A 20,367-nucleotide genomic window follows, 5' to 3' on the forward strand; every position below is an offset into this window, starting at 1 on the left:
TCTTTAGAATCCATCAAAGATAGAGACTTTTTATCCCCCAAGCACTGGGCATGTGGCATCTGTTGAAACATAATCCTACAAACCAAGTAAAAGTCCATGGGTTGCGAGACAACTTGTGCATAGGAACACTTTGTCCTTCACAATAATGTCTCTATTAAGCACAGTGTGAAATTGTAAAGCTACTCTAATCCACATACGACCAGGATAAAATTACTGCTTCAGGCTTCGGGAAGTCCTTTAATGACCCATTAAATATAATCATTGAACGCACTAAGGAACTTGCCATCTCAATTTGTTTTGATTATAATTACTGTTTTTTTAGTAGACTATTTTTTAGGGGAGTTTTTGGTCTATAATTACTATTTTAAAAAATCTTTTCCCCATTATTATTAAAGAAATGTAATATCAGAAAAATCTGTTTTCCAGTTTTAGACAAAGAATAAGCACATTGTATTTAAAATGGTTTCTCCAGAGCTTAAATGGAAGGTGTAATGGAGGGAAATGACATCACTGTTTGAAAATATTTGCTAATGTTTCTGTATCCAGTTAAATGTCATAGATTTTCTCAGGTAATAATTAGCTTTCTTATTCTCCAGCTCACCCATCTATGTCCAATCATTCATACTCATGCCACTATGCATGTGCACACACACACCCACACATGCTCACACACACACCTTAACTTTTTTTGTATAGAAGTTGTGTTGTTCCTGGTCAGTGTATAACATTTTTTACACCTTTTTGAGTCACTCTGGAAGACATATTCACATTCATGTGGCTTAAACTTACTCCTTGAAAGTCTGGGAGGAAAATGCTTAAAATACAACAAATTTGAGTTTACGACATGGGCCCCTTATTTAACTGGGGAGCAAATGGTTGTGATTTTAATTACCTTTGTTTTATGGTATTTTAACTCATGAAATCCAAGTGTTACTGCTACTGGTAGGCTCTTTTCCAGATGGAACTAAGCCTATTTATTCTTAAAAACATGAAAATTTAGAGCCATGTGGCCCTCTGATAGGTATGATCAATTTATCATGTAAATTTCTTTAAAACATATTAAAGTTAAGTGGATACTTAGAAGCAAGGTTTAATTTTAACCCTGTAGTTTCTGGGGAAGCTTGAGGAATCTGCTTACATTATATATTTGAACACATGGATAAGGTCTGAAAAATAAAACTTCCTAGAAATGTTTTAGCAAGGCTTACATAACTAATACAATATCAATTTAGAACTGAAATATTGTGTGTATGATATCAACTGAATTTAATCATGTGTCTCTTTAGGGTTCTATTGGAGCACCTGGAATTCCAGGGATGAATGGGCAAAAGGTGAGTTCTATAGAATATTGTATTTTAAAAACAATTTGCTGAGCATTGAAATCACAAAATTATTCTAGTCCATAATGTTAGTAATAAGCTTATATGCTTATAAAAACACTACGTTTTGAAATACAGGAAAATTGTGCTACAAATTACCAAATTAGTTTAATTTTTAAAGATGCATTAAATAGGAATTCTTTGAAAATTTTCCATTTCAAGTATTTTGGATGTGTTACTTTTCAATAAATTATGTACGTGATACAACTATATCTTTCTCATAAATATGGAATTGGAAAAATTTATGTTTAACATTGACTGTGATAAACAAAATGTACTTTAGTTTATTCTGGTCATGGTAAAACTAACATGTATTAATAATTGGCTAACAAAAGTTATTCTCATAGAAGGAACTAGTCAAACTTTCTGAATCCAGAAGGTAGCTCTTTTCACTGTTAAGCAAAGGTAGAAGTTAAATAGATTTGTCCTGCTTTGGTATTCCATACACTTTTATTGTACTGTTAATAATGAGGGGAAAAAGTAAAGTGAAAGAAACAACACGCTCTACATACACATATCTATGTGTTGTGTACATTTACTCCTGCAACATACTTACTAGTTGAACAAAGCATAGCTCCTCAACATCCCTGACTGGCTCTTCAGTCTGGAACCTTCACAGAAACCAGGAGAGCCACTGTGGCAGCTGACAAAGCCCATTGCTGAGCCAGTCCGTCAGGAGCCAGGAAGCTGAGCGAGGGGCTTTCCTGTCTTCCCCAGAGTTCTTGGCCTGGCCCTTTTATACCCTGCGACCCATTATCTTGCCTTCTCAGAGTATTTTAAATCCATGCACCCTGGACCAAATTCTGAAATCATATGGAACTCAACCCTCTCAGATGCAATAAATACTCCTTGTGACCTTTTCCATCGAGTCCATCTTTTCTTCCTATCAATGAGACATAAACAACCACAATGTTAAACCTAGTAAGTTGCTAAGAGCATGAGTCTTCCCCTCAGAGGCTGTGTGAATTTTGGCAAAGTCCTTGGAATTCTCTGGCCTCAGTTTCTCATCTGTAAAGGGAGACAATGACAGTGCCTACCTAATAGAGTCAATGAGAGTTAAGGGAGTAAATAGATGTAAAGCCCTTAGACAGTATTTTATATTACCATTAAACTTTTCCTTCACTTCAGTTAAGTGAAATTCTGAAAATTCCGTTAATCTATGTTTCTAAGAGGCTCTCTATTCCTAGAAGCACTCAATTCCCACATGAAATTAATTGTTCTCAGCCAAGGCTTATGGTGTCCTTTAGTTCATAAACCAAACACCACACACTCACCAGTAGTTAACCGCCCATGTCACAGCTACATTTTCCACTTAGTAAAATGCATATCCATTTGCTTCACAAATCCTGGCAAAGACAGAAGATTTAGAATATTTAGAATATTCTGTTTGGAATATTGCAGATCATGGAGGGAAACCTAAGCAAAAATTTAAAACTGTATTCATTCTCAGATGGATTTGAAAATTATATAACTTAAGATAACATTTAGACAGAACAAAATACAGATATGGCATATATGTTGTTTTTGACATTGGCGAAAAACAAAACTTGTATGCCTAAGGTTAATAATGTTTTCCTTTTTCTTCTTTGTTTCTTTTCATTTTTGAACTTTGACACAATCATGAAAATTTATAGAAACTTTTAACATGAAACAAAACAACTTTAAAACTGTCACATATTCTCTTTTGAAGACTGCATATTCTTTATTTTTGCTAAGGAAATATGCAATTTCCTTAGCAAGAGAAAGGAATGTGACATTTCCTTGTCCTAGTCACCAAATTTAAATTATATTTCAAGGAAATAGACAGTTAATATTTGCAGTTTTATGTCTTGTTATACATCCTTGTGGCATTTGAAAAGTGTTTTCTGTAAAACCCAGGGAAACGAAATGATTTCACACTTTTATGAAGGTATCAGCAAAATGTAATTTAAATTTGTTTTCCCTCCTTCAGAGAATTGAACCTAAAGCTTTGTGTATGGTATGGAACTTCTGTTAGGTCTAGTAATTACTTAACATTTGTAATATTTGCTATATCATTTTTAGGAAAAGAAAGTGTAAAAAACACGAGTCTCCTTCACTGAAACAGCAGGTCACTTAGAGAGTAAAACCAAAGTTGTCGATAGAGTAATAATTTTACATACTTAGAGCATATGAAATGAACTCTAGAATTTGTTTTTTTATTTTATTTTATTATTTTTATTATTATTATTATACTTTAAGTTTTAGGGTACAAATTTCTTGAACTCTAGACTTTGTTTTTCTGGAGTCTTGAACTCTAGAATTTGTTTTTCTAAGAAAGGAGATTACAATGACATAATAATTTTGTTTTAGTAAGAGCACCTCAATATCCTTAAATTGTCTTGAGAAAACATTTTCTTCTCCATTACAATTTTGCTTTTTCCAAAAGATTACTTTTGATACTTAGAAAAGTTTTCAGACAGTGGTTAGAGGAGGATATAATTTCTAAGCCATCAGAAATATGGCAAGTAATATCCAGCTACTTGGGCAGGGCGGCGCTCAGGCAGAAGGATTGCTGGAGTCCAGCTTGGGCACCATAGTGAGATCCTATCTCTTAAAAAGAGAAAAGTAAGAAATATGGCAAATAAAAACTAGGGAATAAAAATTCTTTTCTTATGTTTGAAAAAAAGAAAGAAAAGTATACCATTTTAAGAAAACGCTGGCCAGGCAAGGTGGCCCATGCCAATAATCCCAGCATTTTTAGAGGCTAAGGCAGGAGGATTGCCTAAGCTCAGGAGCTAGAGACCAACCTGGGCAACATGGTGAAACCCTGTCTCTATTTAAAAAAAAAAAAGAGAGAGAGAAAGAGAAAAAGAAGACAAAAATGCTTTGTTTCCCATAGAACATTGTCCATGCATTCAGGTTGGCAAAATAGGTGATGGCCTTAGCACATAAACTTGGTGTGACGTTTTTCCTACACATTATCTTTTACATTTTGATCACCTTGATTGCTAATCTGAATATTTATTTTTGTAATGGTCTTTCAGTTCCTCTGATTGTATTAGAAAGGACTGCTTATGCAGTGGCATGGCATTAGACTCCAATCTTGCCCCTTCTGGCATCACAACCCATGAAGGGCTACAGAACATCCTTCTGTGAAAAGTAGGAGGCAGTGTGATACAGAGAAAAGTGCGTGGTCCCTGCATCTGAGAGAGAATGCTCTATGTCCTCATTTGGGCCAATGACTTAACCTTTCTAAGGTTCCAGTGTACAATATAGAGACAGACCTTGTAGTATTAATTAGACAACATATCTAAAGTGAATATTATGTAATTGATGCCCAATGAATGTTGTCAAGTATCTCTAGTAGTATTCTCATGCCTTAAGAATTTCAGCAGGCTGGGCACAGTGGCTCATGCTTGTAATCCCAACACTTTTGGGAGGCCAAGGCGGGAGGATCGCTTGAGCCCAGGAGTTCAAAGTTACAGTGAGCCATGATCATGCCAGTGCACTCCAGTGTGGGCAACATAGTGAGACCCTGTCTCAAAAAAAACAAAAAGGTTCAGCAAATGAGCCTTAGACTTACATTCAAGCAGGGAGGAAAAGCCAGTTGAATTCCTCATAGAGAGAAAATGAATATGCAGAATTACACATAGAGGTAGAATGTGTTCTCTACCCCCTGGCTGTCTCCCTGACCCTAAGGACTAAGGGCCCAGCTCTCAAGGATTCGGTAGTTGGAATGTCACTGCTATAGATATAAGAAAGAGAAACACTTGTTTCACATTATTATGAAAGCACAGTCACCAGTAGGCTGATGTAGGAGCCCTGTCCTGGCATCAGAACACTCTGTGCTCTTTCACCTCTTGTGTAGCCTTTGAAGGATCCCTTTTTTCTTTTTTTTTTTTTTGAGACGGACTCTCGCTCTGTTGCCCAGGCTGGAGTGCAGTGGCGCAATCTCGGCTCACTGCAAGCTCCGCCTCCCGGGTTCACGACGTTCTCCTGCCTCAGCCTCTCCGAGTAGCTGGGACTACAGGCGCCCGCCACCACGCCCGGCTAATTTTTTGTACTTTTTAGTAGAGACGGGGTTTCACCGTAGTCTCGATCTCCTGACCTCGTGATCCACCCGCCTCGGCCTCCCAAAGTGCTGGGATTACAAGCGTGAGCCACCGTGCCCAGCCGGATCCCTTTTTTTCTCTGCATTCAAAGGGGCTTCATTTGTAAAATGAGAGCAGAAGCTGTACCAATTTATCTCGTAAGTTTCTCAGAGATACTATTAGTACACAAAAATTCCCCCATCCCCATGTCTTGTTTCCAATGCAACCAGCTTTTGGCATCCTCTGTTCCCAATTCTGAAAGCTGATGTTTTCATAATTTGGACTTCTTTCCACCAACCAAGCAGTTAGGGCAGATCTAATGCAAATCCTACCTAAAAATATAAAATGTTATCTATTTCTTCTTTGGCTAATTATATTGAACACAAAAATAATATAATTCTCCTGAAGATCTTGTTGGTTTAAACATATAATTAACATTTTATTTGTCCTTCGTAATTTATTCTTTCCCCCACTACACACATGTGCATGAGTGCATGCACGCAAACACACACACACACATACATGAAGTGATGTATATTTGAATATTGGTCAATTAGTTCCTACTTCAAATACTCTGGAGAAATATGAGCTATTTAAAATAATTTTATGGTAGAACAATGTTTTTAAAGTGAATAATTTTTTGGCAAAATAGATTGCTGTCTACAATTTTTGTTTATATACTTATATGTCACTTTTAAAAAATCTGAACTGTTAAAAGGTGTTATTAAAACTCTGCATTTGTCTACTTTTTCCTGATTTTCATCTTTCTTAGCATCCATAAGAACAAATAATCACTATGACAATTTATTTGAATAGCAATTAGTGCCCAACACTGTGCAAATGCCATGAAAGAGGAGCTGGAGGTCGGGTGTGGTGTCTCACGCCTGTAATCCCAACAATTTGGGATGCCGAGACGGGTGGATCACCTGAGGTCGGGAGTTTGAGACCAGCCTGACCAACATGGAGAAACCCCATCTCTACTAAAAATACAAAATTAGCGGGGCATGGTGGTGCATGCCTGTAATCCCAGCTACTCGGGATGCTGAGGCAGGAGAACTCTGGAGGCAGAGGTTGCAAGTGAGCCAAGATCACGCTATTGCATTCCAGCCTGGGCAACAAGAGCAAAACTCCGTCTTAAAAAAAAAAAAAAAAAAAAAAAAGGAGCTAGAGACAGGAAGAGTCCAGACAAAGTCCCATTTTTGCTCCTCTTAATTCACATCCTTGTCTCCTGATTACTATAAAAATAATGTTGAAGATTTTCAGAATTAAAATGAAATTTTTTTTGTCTATGCAAGTTAGAATTTTTCTGAGGCCTGCAGAGTCACAGGGATTGTTTCCAAAGCAAAAGATAAATATCAGATGATCTTGATTTGTGCAATTTTAAGTGCTTTCTAGAGTTTATTGTTATTTATAAAACTTCAAATATAACATAAATTTAAAAATTGATATTAGTGTGTCACCTATGAATCCATCACAAATAGCTATGTGATTTTTAAGTAACATTAAATTTTAATTAGTTTATAGTTATGACATTTGAAATTCCTTTTTATCTCATACATGGGTAACACAGTTCTTCACTGACATTAATCTTCACAGCATATTTTTAATGGCATTTGTATTGTAAGTATATTTAGAAAATAGATAAATTGAAGCTCTCAGACTTTCAAAGCTTAAGCCATTGATTCAAGTCTATGCAGTGGACGATACAATAAATCCAATATTTTTTATCCCCCATTCACTTACTATAAACACTAAACACAGTTTTTTTGTTATTTATTTATATATTTATTGCTACCTACATTCCTGAAAGTTTTCAATATGTTGTAGGGCTTGTTTTTGTTTTCTAGTTAATCAGCTTAAAATTTTCCTTTAGCAGAATTTACCCAGTAATTTATTATGCAATATATGTATGACTTTCTAATGCTAAACTTTAAGAAAAGATATTGAGACTAAATTAAGTGATAGATTGATGATTCCAGATTAGTTAATAGTTCAAGGAAAGTATCTTACAACAATTCAATCTTTTTTGTGTTAAAAGTGAGAATTATATTTTTTAATTTTTCAGTTTTTAACATATTTAATAATTGTATAGATCAGAATTCCAAGAGTACATGACCATTTTCCTCTAGTAACTACAGTAAGAGCATGAATGCTTTCTTCTAAAAGAAGCACCATCATTTCCTGTTACAGATATTTCATAAAGTCAGATCACTTCATCCATTCCTGAGAATGATTTATACATTCTCAGCCATTTTTATACACAAGCCTACTCTACTCTTAAAGACATTTTTCACTCAGTTTTACTTGTTAAGCAGAACACAAGATATTTCTTTTCTTCATGTAATTATTTTTGGGTTTCTTTAGGGGAAAACAAAAAGTTAGTTGAAGGAAGTTTTTTCCTGCTGGCTTGAAATAAAATAAGTAAGATTTTCTTTAAAACCACTTTCTCCCGACTTTATTTAGGCATGTTACTATAAAGTTTGATGCCAGTTATTATTCTAGAAAATGAAAATATTGGGAGAAGGAAGAATAAACAGTTGAAGGATTGGGATTGCTGAGAGAAAGGGGTAGCTGAGGAAGTAAAGCTCCTCACTTGCTGTTGCAAAACAAAAAAAAAAACAGCGAAGCAAATGTTTATTAATGAATTATGGCGTCATGAAATCCACTATTTTCTATTTTAATGTAAAAGACACTGCATTTTATAGAAGAAATCACAAAAATACTGACATATTACATCTGATTAAATTGTATCCATAATTGGGAAAAGCTTTTTAAAGAAATTTCCTTAAATGTACCCATTGATTAACTTGTTAATTTCCTCGATCATTCATTCAACAAATATTTATTTAGCCTTCACTAAGTGTGAGGCACCAACTGAACACTGAGTTTACAGCTGTCTCTGCCTCATGGAATTTCTAGGCTAATGGATAGTAGGGGGATTAAATGAACAATTATATGAAAAATCTATAGATTTTTAAATTAGAATACTGTGAAGTATTATAACAGAAAAGCACAGGGCTCCCTGGCCTGGTGCAGAGGGCTGAATCGGAGACTTTCGGTGAGGTTCCCAGTGTAAACAGGAGTTGGCAAAAGAAGAGAAGCTATCACCATGTTGCAATACTTAAAATTTATACTACAGATAACCTTGGTCTTAGAATTCTGTTCCTAAAATACCGTATTATTGATATCATTGATCACTGTAGGATTTTGTATTCATCATGGACAGCTTTCCCTTAAAATTTCTGACCACTAAAATATTAAATCAACATAAACCGCACACCCTGTTTTTGTATCATTAGGTCTCTTGATTTGGAAATTTGTATTAAAAATAAGGCTGCAATGTAATAATTTATTGTCAAAACCATAACAGGTGACATCTACTCCGTTCCATTTATTTGACAACAGGCCACATTGCCAAGGGGTAGCCATGATCCAACTGTGAGACAGCATCAGTGGGTTTAATTTATGAGAAACTTAATTCCTTTCAGGATCCTCTTCTCTGTCTTCTCTGCCTAGTGCAGAGAATAGAAGCAGTGTATCATAATTACTAAAATGTATCCAGTGTTTATTAACTGCTGAGCATCCTAAATGTTATAGGCATCTTAGCTCATTTAGTCCTCATAGCAATTCTATGAAATAGGCACTATGATCATCTCCATTTTCTTAATGAGGAAACTGAGGTGCAGAAAGAATAAAAGAAGCCCAAGGTCACCCAGGTGTTAGTGGCAGAGTAGAGCTTAAAAGCCGGGCAGTATGCTTCCACTGCATAGTAGTGGTCGAGAGTGTGGATTTTTAAATTCAGAAAATCCTAGCTTTGCCGCTCAGTGTTTGTATGACCTTGGACAAATTGCTTACCTTCTCTGAGCCTTAGTTTCCTCGTTTTTCAAATAGGGATTATAATGTTTACCTCTAAGTTTAATCAGATAAAGGAAGTAATACATATAACTATCTATTAAAAGACTGTTAAATAAGGGTAGATTGTTTTCCTCTTTGAATTGGAGGCATTAATACCTCCATGATTCAGAAACCTCTTAGGTGTCCAAGTGAGTATCAGTAAGAAGTATTATCTCATTCTCTTCATTGACCTTTAGAATTTCTCCACGTGGACATAAACATTTAAAATTTCTATTAATAATTAAACACATTCTCTTTCCAAGAGAAAGAATAATTTATCATTGAAACTATACACAGTATCTTTAAGAACTGTACTTTAGGAAATAAGGAATTAGCTGGGTTTTAAAACTTTAAAAATGGATATATTTTCAAGGACACATTATGTTACAAGTCATGGAAATTTAAGGGAACCAGGTGAAAAAAGAAAGGTATTTCCTTAAGTCACATGAGCTTGAAAGTCCAGTGCTAATGCAGTCTTCAGCTTGGCTTTGTTCTGACAACTAAACTTCATCACTAAGAACCCAGGTTCCTTCATCTCTTGGCCTGTCTTCCATGTTACTGCTGTCAACCTAGTTCCCGCTTTCCTCTCGGTTGTAACATGGCTGCCAGTCACTCCTGGCGCCATCTACATTCAGAGGGTGAAAGAGTGTCTTTCCCAAAATATCCAAAAACTCTGTTGAGCTCCTTTCTGACTGGAGACACGTAGATAGAGAGGTCTTTTCCTCAACCTCTTAGCAGGGGAATGTCAGATGAGGACTGGCCACTACTGCTGAAACTTCTTTTCTCGTGGTCCCAGTCCAATGGAAAGTTGTAATAAACACTAATTGTCTAATTTAGAAGAGATTCTTGTAACAGAAGGGAGCTGAAAAACTGCTGTATCTGACTTTTCCCAGCCCTAAGAAACTCACTTCATATGACCCCCTTCATCCATTTGGATATTTCATATTCCTAACCTGTAAGCTTTTATTCTTAATCTTTTTCCCCCATAAGAGTACACATTGAGGACAATATTTTTATATCAGAACAGAGAACCCTCTGTGGCATTATGCTCTCTGGCTGGTTTAGGCTCACTTTTGCACCTTTCATGTTATTTTAAAAGGGGATACTGGGTAGTGCTTCTCTTGGATGCAGGCGAGCAGCGCCCCTCTTCTAAGCCTCCTTTGTGCGTCTTGTGGTATCACCCTCCTCACAAGTGAGGAGTCCATAGGGCCAAGGAGACTTGCCTGCCCATAGCCCTGTCTTCCCACTTCCAGATCATGTCTCAGGTACCTGGAAGCCAAGAGTTCCTGCCTCATCTGTCTTGAGTCAGCTTCCAGTGTTAGTAATGGGCCCTCCCCAGATCTGTATTCAGAGAGAGTGGACCATACTGCTGGCACATGCACCCCTAAGCCCATGGGTGGCCATGGAGCACTGTTGACGAGGAGCTATGAACAGGGCTTGGAGGCTGTGGTGTTCATATGTAATCCCCAAGGCACTTCCTAGAGAGAACTAGGGCTGGAGAGACAAAGAGGATGGGAAGAGAAAGGAGGAAATTATCAGGCAGGGAGTGGAATGGGGAAGACATCTGTGTGACCATGCATACTCCTGCTTAGACCTTCAGATTTTGTGAGTGTCCTCAAGGCAAATAATTCCTCTCATTTATGTAAATTTCACCCAAATAAAGTCAATTTAGCGATCTTTCGTGATGCCCCCAAACTTCTATCTCTCTGCATTACATTTCCTTTGTTCAAATTGTATTGTAGATATTTCTGTCTACATGAACAGTATGAAAATCTAAAATTAAAAGTGTTAACCAGCAGACTTATTTCTGAAACACCTCATACTGTTATATTATCGATACAACTATCATGTTTTCTTATTTATCATTTTTAGATATTTTTAATTTTTAAAAAAGCATAGGGAAGGTTTGGTCACCAGGTTAAATTTAGTTATTAAACAGTTTAAGTCCCATTTCAGCAAATTACCTGAAAGAGGGTATTTGTATTAAGTTCCTGGCTGATACACTTGTCTACTTTTCTGCTAGTCAGTGTTCACATTACCAGTGTGGACGAAGAGATTGAAACTGCCTTTGCAAAATTATAACTAAGGAAATTGTGACAGTGAAAGATACAGACTTAGCCAACTCCATCTTGCTTTTAACCTCTAAACTGTCCTTGTCCATTCCTGGGCGTAGGTTGAACTAGTCTTGGATTTTAGTTATTGTTTAAATAACAGCCCTTCCCAAAAGCTAAACTGTTCCTGTAAAATGAATGACAGGCCACCAGCCACCAAGTAAGGAGCAGAGGGGCTGGAATACTAAATGTTACCAGCTGTTATTCTGGAGGTCATAAGATTTGCAACTTACAACACTATTGTGAACCTAAGATTGGCCTTTTGAGATGTCTTTTCAGGGTTTTGCATTTCTAACCGGATGGCCCCACCTCGACCTGCCAACTGGTTCTGTGGCCCCCACCCAGGAACTGACTTAGCGTAAGAGAACAGCTTCCACTCCCTATGATATCATCTCTGAGCCAACCAATCAGCACTTCCAATTCACTGGCCCCCTACCCACCAAATTATCCTTAAAAACTCTGATCTCCGAGAGTTTGGGGAGACTGATTTGAGTAATAATAAAACTCTGGTCCCCTGCACAGCCGCCTCTGTGTGAATTACTCTTTCTACGTTGCAATTCCCTTGTCTTGATAAATTGGCTCTGTCTGGGCAGCGGGCAAGATGAACCCACTGGGTGGTTACGCGGTTCTAATTTTAGGGAGGGAGTTTGCTGTTTAGATAACGCAGTAGGGATGCCAGTTCTCTGATGCATAAGCAAACCTAATTGTCCAGGCTAGGGGTTTTCTCTTTTTACTTTTGCGTGTTACACAGCTTCCTCTGCTTCCAGGAATGATAAAGAAAAAGAATTAGGGATTGGGGATGCAAGTAGGAGCTAAAGACTGCTGAACTGCTACACAGAGAGAGAAGCCGATTTCCTAGGATGTTCTAGGAGGGAGGAAAGAAAGAGGACAGTGAGGTGGAAGAGGGAGAGAGGAGAAGCCAGTAAGATGAAGACAGACTCAGCTCCGTGATGACGCCTTCCTGAGAGTACCAAATGGTGAATCTTGAATTCACAAAATGCCTGCAGAGAGGAATTCTTGAGGAAACTGGTGAAGAATTGACTGAACCACCTGAATTGGTATGGGGCAAAGCAGAGACAAGTATAGATGCAAGGCTTGAGCAGGGGGCTGGAAAAAGCAAGTCTTAGACTTGAGCCAAATTTAGTCAGATCTCTAAGAAATAAAGAATGACCAGGTAACGTCTTTAGTCCAACAACAAGAGGAGCAACAACAACAACTAGTAATAATAATAAATCTTACTCCTTTAGAGTTGGAAGAAAGCAAATATTTGATTCAGCCCCACACACTTTACAAGAGAAAAACAGCCCCATGGAAGCATAAGCAAATTGTTCTTTGTCAGAACTGGAAGTTCAGTACATCTAACACCAATGTACTGAACAGCTATTATGTGGAACAGCTGGTATTACGGTATTAGGCTGGTATTAGTGTCCTAAAGCCACTTTACTATTTTATGTGAAAATTAAACAGAAAAGAAACGATAAAATTGAATGAGATTTTTAGACACAAGCTGCTTGAATAGAAGAAACACAAGATGAGGAATCAGAAGACCTGGGTTTTAATCTCACATCTACCTCTTTGTGGCTCTTTGTCTCTGGAAAAGTTACTTCCTCTCTCTGAATGTGTTTCTTCCTCTGTTAAGAATGACTGGCTTGGCTCCTTTCACTGAAATATTTCACTGTTTTGTGAGTGCTTCTGCTTAGGGAAAAGCAGATGTTAGTGAGTTCATGGAGTAAATGATGACACTTGTGTAAATTCTGAGAGGGTCTTTGGGGAACTTTAGATGACATGAAAATTTATAGAACCAGCATCGTCCCAGCTACTTCTCGCCCCTCATCTGAGGCACTGGGGGTGAAGGAAGAAGAAGCAGACAGAAGAGATGAGCAGTACATGGAAATGTCGACAGTGCCCCAGGCTCTGGACCCACAGGCTGAATTGTTGGAGCCTTTAGTCCTCTAGGTAAACACTCTTCCCCCAACAGAGTCCTGGAGGGTTTTTCTTGGAAGCCATTAAAGTTCTCATTCCTGTCACCCTGCCCTTCACAGACTCCTCTTCTAACTCACACTCATCTCGCTTCACTCCACCCCATGCTGTGCCTGTGTCCTTCAATCCCAGTGATTTGGACTGACCTGAGCATGACTTGGAGGTGTGCCACTGCAGGATTAACATTTCTCCCATCTTTTCCTTGCTCCCTTCTCTTTTCCCGTGATGGCTGCCTTGCGGTGCCTGAGACAGAGCCATCTCTTGCCATGACAGTTATATTATTTTCCAAACTCCCAGTTGGGCAGCCTTGCTGTCTCGTTTTCTACCTGGCCTGTTCAGTGCTTCACATCTTCATGTAGGCTTAATGCATTTGATTCTCCTATATTCATTCATTCCTCTAACACTGATGTACTGAACAGCTATTATGTGTGAGTGGTTTTAATAGGCACTGTGAAAGAGTAATGAGCAAAATAGACCAAGTCCTCTGCCCAAGGAGCTCATAGACCAGTGGTGATGGGGATGTGGGAGTGGAAAATATGGTTGTCAGATAAAATATAAGATGCCCTATTAAATTTGAATTACACATACCAATTGAGAATTTCTAATATGGCTATGTCCCATTTAATATTTGGAATATATTTAACTAAAATATGACTCATTATTTTTCTGAAATTTAAATTTAACTCAGTCTCCTATATTTTTGTTTGCTAAACCTGAAAGTCCTAATGGCAGGAGACAGAAAAGAAACACAAAGTTGCATCTTAGGCGGCAGTTGGTATAATAGAGAAAGGCACAGGCATATACCTTTATAGGGAGTGGTGCTGTGGTTAGGGGAGTGGGGGGAACTCAGGGGTAACCCCTGTAGTAAGGGGATATTTGATCCAAAGTTAAAGGAGGTGAGAGAGCAATCCTATGGCTATCCAAGGAAAAAACATAGGAGGTCTGTTAGAGAGCGCCCAGATGCAAAGGCCCTGGTCAGGTGGCTGCTTTCCACACTGGAGCAAGGTGGGGCCGCGGTTCAGTGTGGCTGGAGTATGTGAGGGGGCAGCAGAAGGGAGGTCAGAGGAGCAGCAGGGGTCAGATCATGTGGGGCTGGGGCCATTGTAAGGATGTCGGCTCTTATTCTGAATGAGATGGGACAGGCTTGCAGAGAACTGAATGAAGGAGCTCTTTGCCTGGCTTGCTTTTAAGAGAATGTTGGAAGCTGGTGGGTGGCAAAGAACTCCGTTAGTTGGTCCTTAGAGTCAGCCTCTAACCACTGGCTTACCGTACAGACAGTACAGAGACCGGCTGTGGCTGTGCCATGTAACACACAAGAACTTGATCTCCTGGACCCTCCAAAAGCCACTCTGTCCTGAGCCAGAGCTTGCTTCTAGTCTCTCCACCCCCCACATACTGCTCCAGCTTGGCAGAGTTCTCTGGTGCATTTTAACTGCATATACAATGGAGTGGAGTCTCCATTCTGAAGCCTTGCTGTATGTTGACTTGCTTTAATACTGATAGTACTCCTTCCTTGATTTTAAAGGCTTTTGGTTCATGATGTCTTCTAATAATTAAATAATTTTAGAGTTTAAACCAATGCTCAATAGAAACATAAATATAATGCAAACCTCAAATACAAACTGCGTATGTAATTTTTAATTTTCTGTTAACCACATTGAAAAAAGGTAAAAAGAAACAAGTAATATTATTTTTAATAATGTAGTTTTTAAACTCAATATCTATTCAAAATTATCATTTTAACATGATATGAATTAATATTTCAAGAATAATAATATTCACATTTTTAGTGAGATATTTTACATTTTTTTCCTACTAAATCTTTAAAATTGTATTTTGCACTTACATCCATCTCCATTAGGACTAGCCACATTTCCATTGCTCCATAGCTGCCTGTGGCTAGTGGTACCAATTGGACAACACAGGTTTAAAATCTGCTCATTTTCCAGGTATAAGGTATAGGTCCATTCCATTCTCATTCCAATTTCCAGAAAGGAAGACTATCGTGATTGAAGTGATGATGAGCAATATTACTGCTAGATGACCTACTTCCTTTGAGCACTCAATATTCGTAAGAAAACCGCATTTCTTTTTATCCTTAACTATTCATTCAAGTTGCCCTTGAATGACAGAACCTGAAATAATTGTTATGGCCTTGAGTGATGTTTTACATTAGAGTTCTAAAAGAGTTGTTTTTTTAAAAAAAAATGAAAGCAGCAAGCCATCCTTCTTAAAAGTCAGTCCAACTTGTTTTCAGCTTAAAATGGAAATGGCCATTTTGGAATAGTCATACTGGGAATAGCCTTTAAATTTAAAGTATAGTAGACAAAACCCCATTAATCTACCTGTGGTTAAGATGTTAGCTGCCGTTTTTCTTTATTACCATCTATGGAATGCCCTCAGTGTTTTAAGGATGAAATGTGTTCAGAAATAGATGGATACATTATGCAACAAACATGAGACCAGCTCCCCCCTCCCACATAGACACACACAACCTGGTTCCCATTTTTTTGTTTGTACCTTTCTGATATATTTTTCTGTATATGTACATGTTCACTATTATGTAATAGTGTAACATCATTACAACTTTATTTAGAGGACTCATGATAATAATTTTTGTCCTTATATATTGAAATACTACATTAATACAATATAAGATGTATGCTTTATTCCTCAGCAAGACTTCTTGTTGATTTCTATTTATTATGCTTCTTACTTCATGAAGTGTAAGAAAACTTTGCCCCCAAAATTGTTTCATGAACTCAATTAGATGCCACCTAATGTGTATGTGTATATGTGTGTATATATATATACACATATATATGTATATATTTCCCCCACTCAAAAATAAGCTCTTTGGGCACAGGCACCTGTCATGTCTATTTCATCTTTATGTCTCAGGAAACACTCAGTCCACAGTAGAACGTATAGTAAATTTTCACTGTTAGTTGAATAATCAGCACCTACAGATTCCTATAGCTTGGCTATGAAACTCAGACTTGTACAGTGGTTTATCGTTTATATTCTTTTCACAGAACCTGGGAAACTAAGTGTGGACAATAACAGAATGCTCTGTGGTCCTTTAATCTAACTTGGAGTATGTGTTTCTTGATGTAACTCTTATAAGGGTAAAATGCTATCAGTCATTTTATCCTCTAGCTTTATTCACTTTTCAGCTGTAAAATTTTGTGAATACCTACTTAAATTATGAGCCCACCAGAAAATATTTAAGCTTACAAGTGAAAAATTTAAAACTGAACAACAGTAAGCTCTCATTTGTGCTTATTAAAATAGCCACAAAAATAATTAAAATTGTGATATTCAATGCTGCTGTGAAAAACCATTGTTGTAAAAAGTTGTGAAAAAGTAACACAGAGTGGATGCCTATAAAAGCAATGCCTATAAAATTTTTCTGAAGTGCCTATAAAAGCAAATAAAACTCAGAACTCTTTCAGAAAGCAATTTAGAAATATGCAGTTAGTGCCATAAAATGTTTCCATTGACTAATAAAACAAGTTTAGATAATTTATCATAATTAAATTATTTGACAGAAAAATATGAGTATATTTACAGAGGTATTTATTTTAGTTTATCTTTAATAGTAAAAATTGGAAGAACACGAGTATTCCACAATGTGGGACTGATTAAACAAGTGGTCACACCTGACTTTGATAGATGATTACACTATTCACAAGACAGTATTCACAAATACTGTGTGAAAACAAATGTGCATATAAAGATTTAAAAAATCAGAACATCAAGCTATGCAATATGTTTACAATTGCTTGAAAATATGTAACTGTAAATAACAAAGACCAGAAAGAGACAGGACAAAATGAAAACAATTATTATAGAGCGATGGGGATTACAAGTACAATTTTTTGCTGCCTTTTATGTTAAAGATTAGCAATATAAAAAATCAAAGAAAAAAAGGAGATCAAGCCTTCGTCCCTCAATGTTCATATATTAAGGAGAATGTTATGCAGATACCTAAGCAACATTTCTCTTCCTTGCTTCAAAATCTCAGCATGAATTTTGTCCGGTTCCAGGGGCTCAACCATTTAAAAAAAAAAAAAACTCTGGCTACCATGGTTATTCTTTGAAAGTCTAAACGATGTTTGCATTGTTTCCTGGCGGCATCTCTTATTTGCATTAAACCATGAGTTATGATATTAGTGCTTCCTGTTGTGGATTCTTTGAAGCAAGCAGACTCCATAGGTCTTTTTCTGGTTGCACAGTAAATGATACTCCTTTTTCAGGGTGTATTCTGTTTCCAAGTTTTTATCCTTTGTTATGTACAAATGGCATATCAAAATCTTCCCATAATGACCATCATTATTCTAAGTCAAAATTTTTTTCCCATTTTACCAAGGAAAGTGCAAGAGTTACAATTACAGTGTGACTTTATATAGGAAGCAGAATTTTTTTGCAGGAGGTTAAGACTTTAGCAATTTTAATAATCCATTATAATAGTAAAATGCTTTTCGCTATTCTAGACACTACAAGCTTCACATTGCTTAGTTTATCTGGTAGATATTAAAAAATCATCTCTATGTAGGTTATATTTAATTCAGGTTTCTACACATTCTGGCAGTCATTTATAAGTGGGACTATAAACCAAATAATAATTAAGATAGAAATATTCATCATCTACTCTCTCCCAATTCCTAGATACATTCATTCACTTATCAGTGTAACATGGTGTTAAGAGCATACCTTCTTAAACCATGAAGTTTCAAGCCCTGACTATAGTTATGTAAATCTGGACAAATTACTTAACTTCTCTCTGCCTTAGTTTCTTTGCCTGTAAAATAGAGATAAAAATAGTACCTACCTCATAGGAATTTGTGAGAATTGAGTCAATGAATATAAAGATCCTGGCACTTAAGAAATGTTACTATTATTATTAATATACATGTTTTTGACGCTGAGAACACAAATATAAAAGTGACAGAATTCTTGCCCTCCAGGTGACTTAGAAAACATTCTCAAAAATCAATTAAGTTTGCAGTGAACCTAAAACTGCTCTAACAATAAAGTCTGTTTTTAAAAAATCAACGAAGGAGCAACTTTACTAGCCTCAATGGAAAGAAGAAAGTTGTCCAGTAATTGGGGCACACAGTGAAGGGCTTTCAGAATGGTTTAAAATGAGAACAGAATTCTAATTGCTGTAAGTGTGAGCCACATAGAAGCATAAGGGTCCAAAGTATCTTTTCCTTGTTTCTGGGCACTTCAGGGAGCTTTGTCTCTTTGGAAAACAATTGCTGGTTCAGAGTCTTGAAAGACTGGTAGACATCATCATCTTTCTGAAATAGGAAATTTTTCTAGCCTAATAGCCATCATCTTTTGCCCAAAAGCCTATCATTCAATATGACGATGAGATCCGTAAGTCTGAATGTTTTATTCTACTTATTTTTATAATGAAATTGGAAAGAAAAACCAAAGCTATTTTTAATGTTTACTTTTGTGTCAAATGTGTCTAAATGAATTAAGTAGGTGTTCAAAGATGTGTATGTTCTTCAAGATTTAGGTTTGTAAATGTTCATTTAAGTCTAATGTGAGAACAGAATGATTTATTCTTCCTTTTTTTGAGCTGATTAATCACTTAAAAGTTTTTTGCCAGGAGAGTCTTGTATTTTCAGATGTCTTTTACTCATTCAAAAAGTACTTATTTGATGTTCACAATGTAGCCAGCAACATGCTAGATGTTAATTTCCACTGATAAGTTGCCTCAGTTTTCTTAATGATGAGAAGACTGAACAAAGGAAATTAACCCCATCGCATCCTTGCTTCATTACATGCAGCATTTTGGACCATGGAAGCTAACTTGAATTTAAACTAATAGTCACTTATTCTTTATCTATTTCTAGAGAATTATTAGATGGCTGTCTCCTCTAATGATCCATGTAATGTGTTGATTTTGTCTATTTTACTTAGTAGTATCTATTTTTCTATTTTGAGGGTGAGCCCGGGTTGCCTGGAGCAGTAGGACAGAATGGAATACCAGGACCAAAGGTTAGTACAAATAAAGCCAAGCAGAATCATTTGACACATGAATTGTCAGGAAATTGTAAGCTATTATTTAATACAATTTTTAACAACCTCACCAGTTGCACTTAAATGGGTATTTTGTGAATAGTATAATATGCTACAGTATAGAACTTTGTTACTAATGAATTAATTATATTTGTGATTCTCATTAGTATTAAATGCAGAAAAATAAATGGGATGTGATCATCTAACATCTTTATTCTGAGATACTTAAATAACATGAGTAGGCCTATGTTTCCAATATGGCTGTTGTCATTTTACCACTTAATGGGTACGTGAAAACATAGGTCATGTCCATATTGCCTAAAAATTTTATATTTACATGGCTTACTAAAGATGACATTCACTATGGCTTTTCCCCAAGATTTGGCCACCTCCAACTCTTACACAACATAACCAGTTAATCAGATGAAGGCAGAATAAAGATGTTTAAAATTTAAAAATGGATGTAGTCTGAATTACTAAATAGGGAAAAAATGTAATGAAGATTTTTTTTATTCCAAGTTTTCTTTGTTTCTTAAAAAAAATTGAATCAGTTAAACATAAAAAGATTGGAGACAATTTAGTTTAAATCAAGCAGGCAGCCAAATCCCAAATCCTTTGATGAGTGAACATCCCTTGAAGTACAAAACTAATGTTTAATCCCATCAGCTGTGCTGGTGTGTATTCGTACCCACAGATGCCTGTCAGCTGATTTTACAGATCATTTGCTATTGACAGACGCCTAGGACAGACCTTAAATTTATAGACCTGTTCTTTGTCCTGCAGGAGAGGAAAGAAAATATTCCTTCTGGGACTCTAGCTGTTTTCCTGTCTTCTTCTCTCTCTTTCTCCATGCTAAAAAGCCAAACAATGGGAGTTAATGCTTAATGCATGTTCACAGTGCTATTCTGGTGTTGC

At 36.7% G+C, this 20,367-nt stretch overlaps 1 protein-coding gene across 1 annotated transcript in view; it reads left to right on the plus strand.

Moving 5' to 3' along the window:
- Positions 1-20,367, plus strand: part of COL25A1 (collagen type XXV alpha 1 chain) — a 196,065-nt gene that overhangs the window by 97,244 nt on the left and 78,454 nt on the right. Inside the window, exons 8-9 of the mRNA XM_058432297.1 lie at positions 1,287-1,331; positions 19,378-19,431. Coding sequence (XP_058288280.1) covers positions 1,287-1,331; positions 19,378-19,431 — 99 coding nt within the window. The remainder of the gene's footprint in view (positions 1-1,286; positions 1,332-19,377; positions 19,432-20,367) is intronic.

The sequence above is a fragment of the Hylobates moloch genome, unplaced genomic scaffold (assembly GCF_009828535.3).
Source record: "Hylobates moloch isolate HMO894 unplaced genomic scaffold, HMol_V3 SCAFFOLD_2, whole genome shotgun sequence".
Classification (NCBI taxonomy): Eukaryota; Metazoa; Chordata; class Mammalia; order Primates; family Hylobatidae; genus Hylobates; species Hylobates moloch.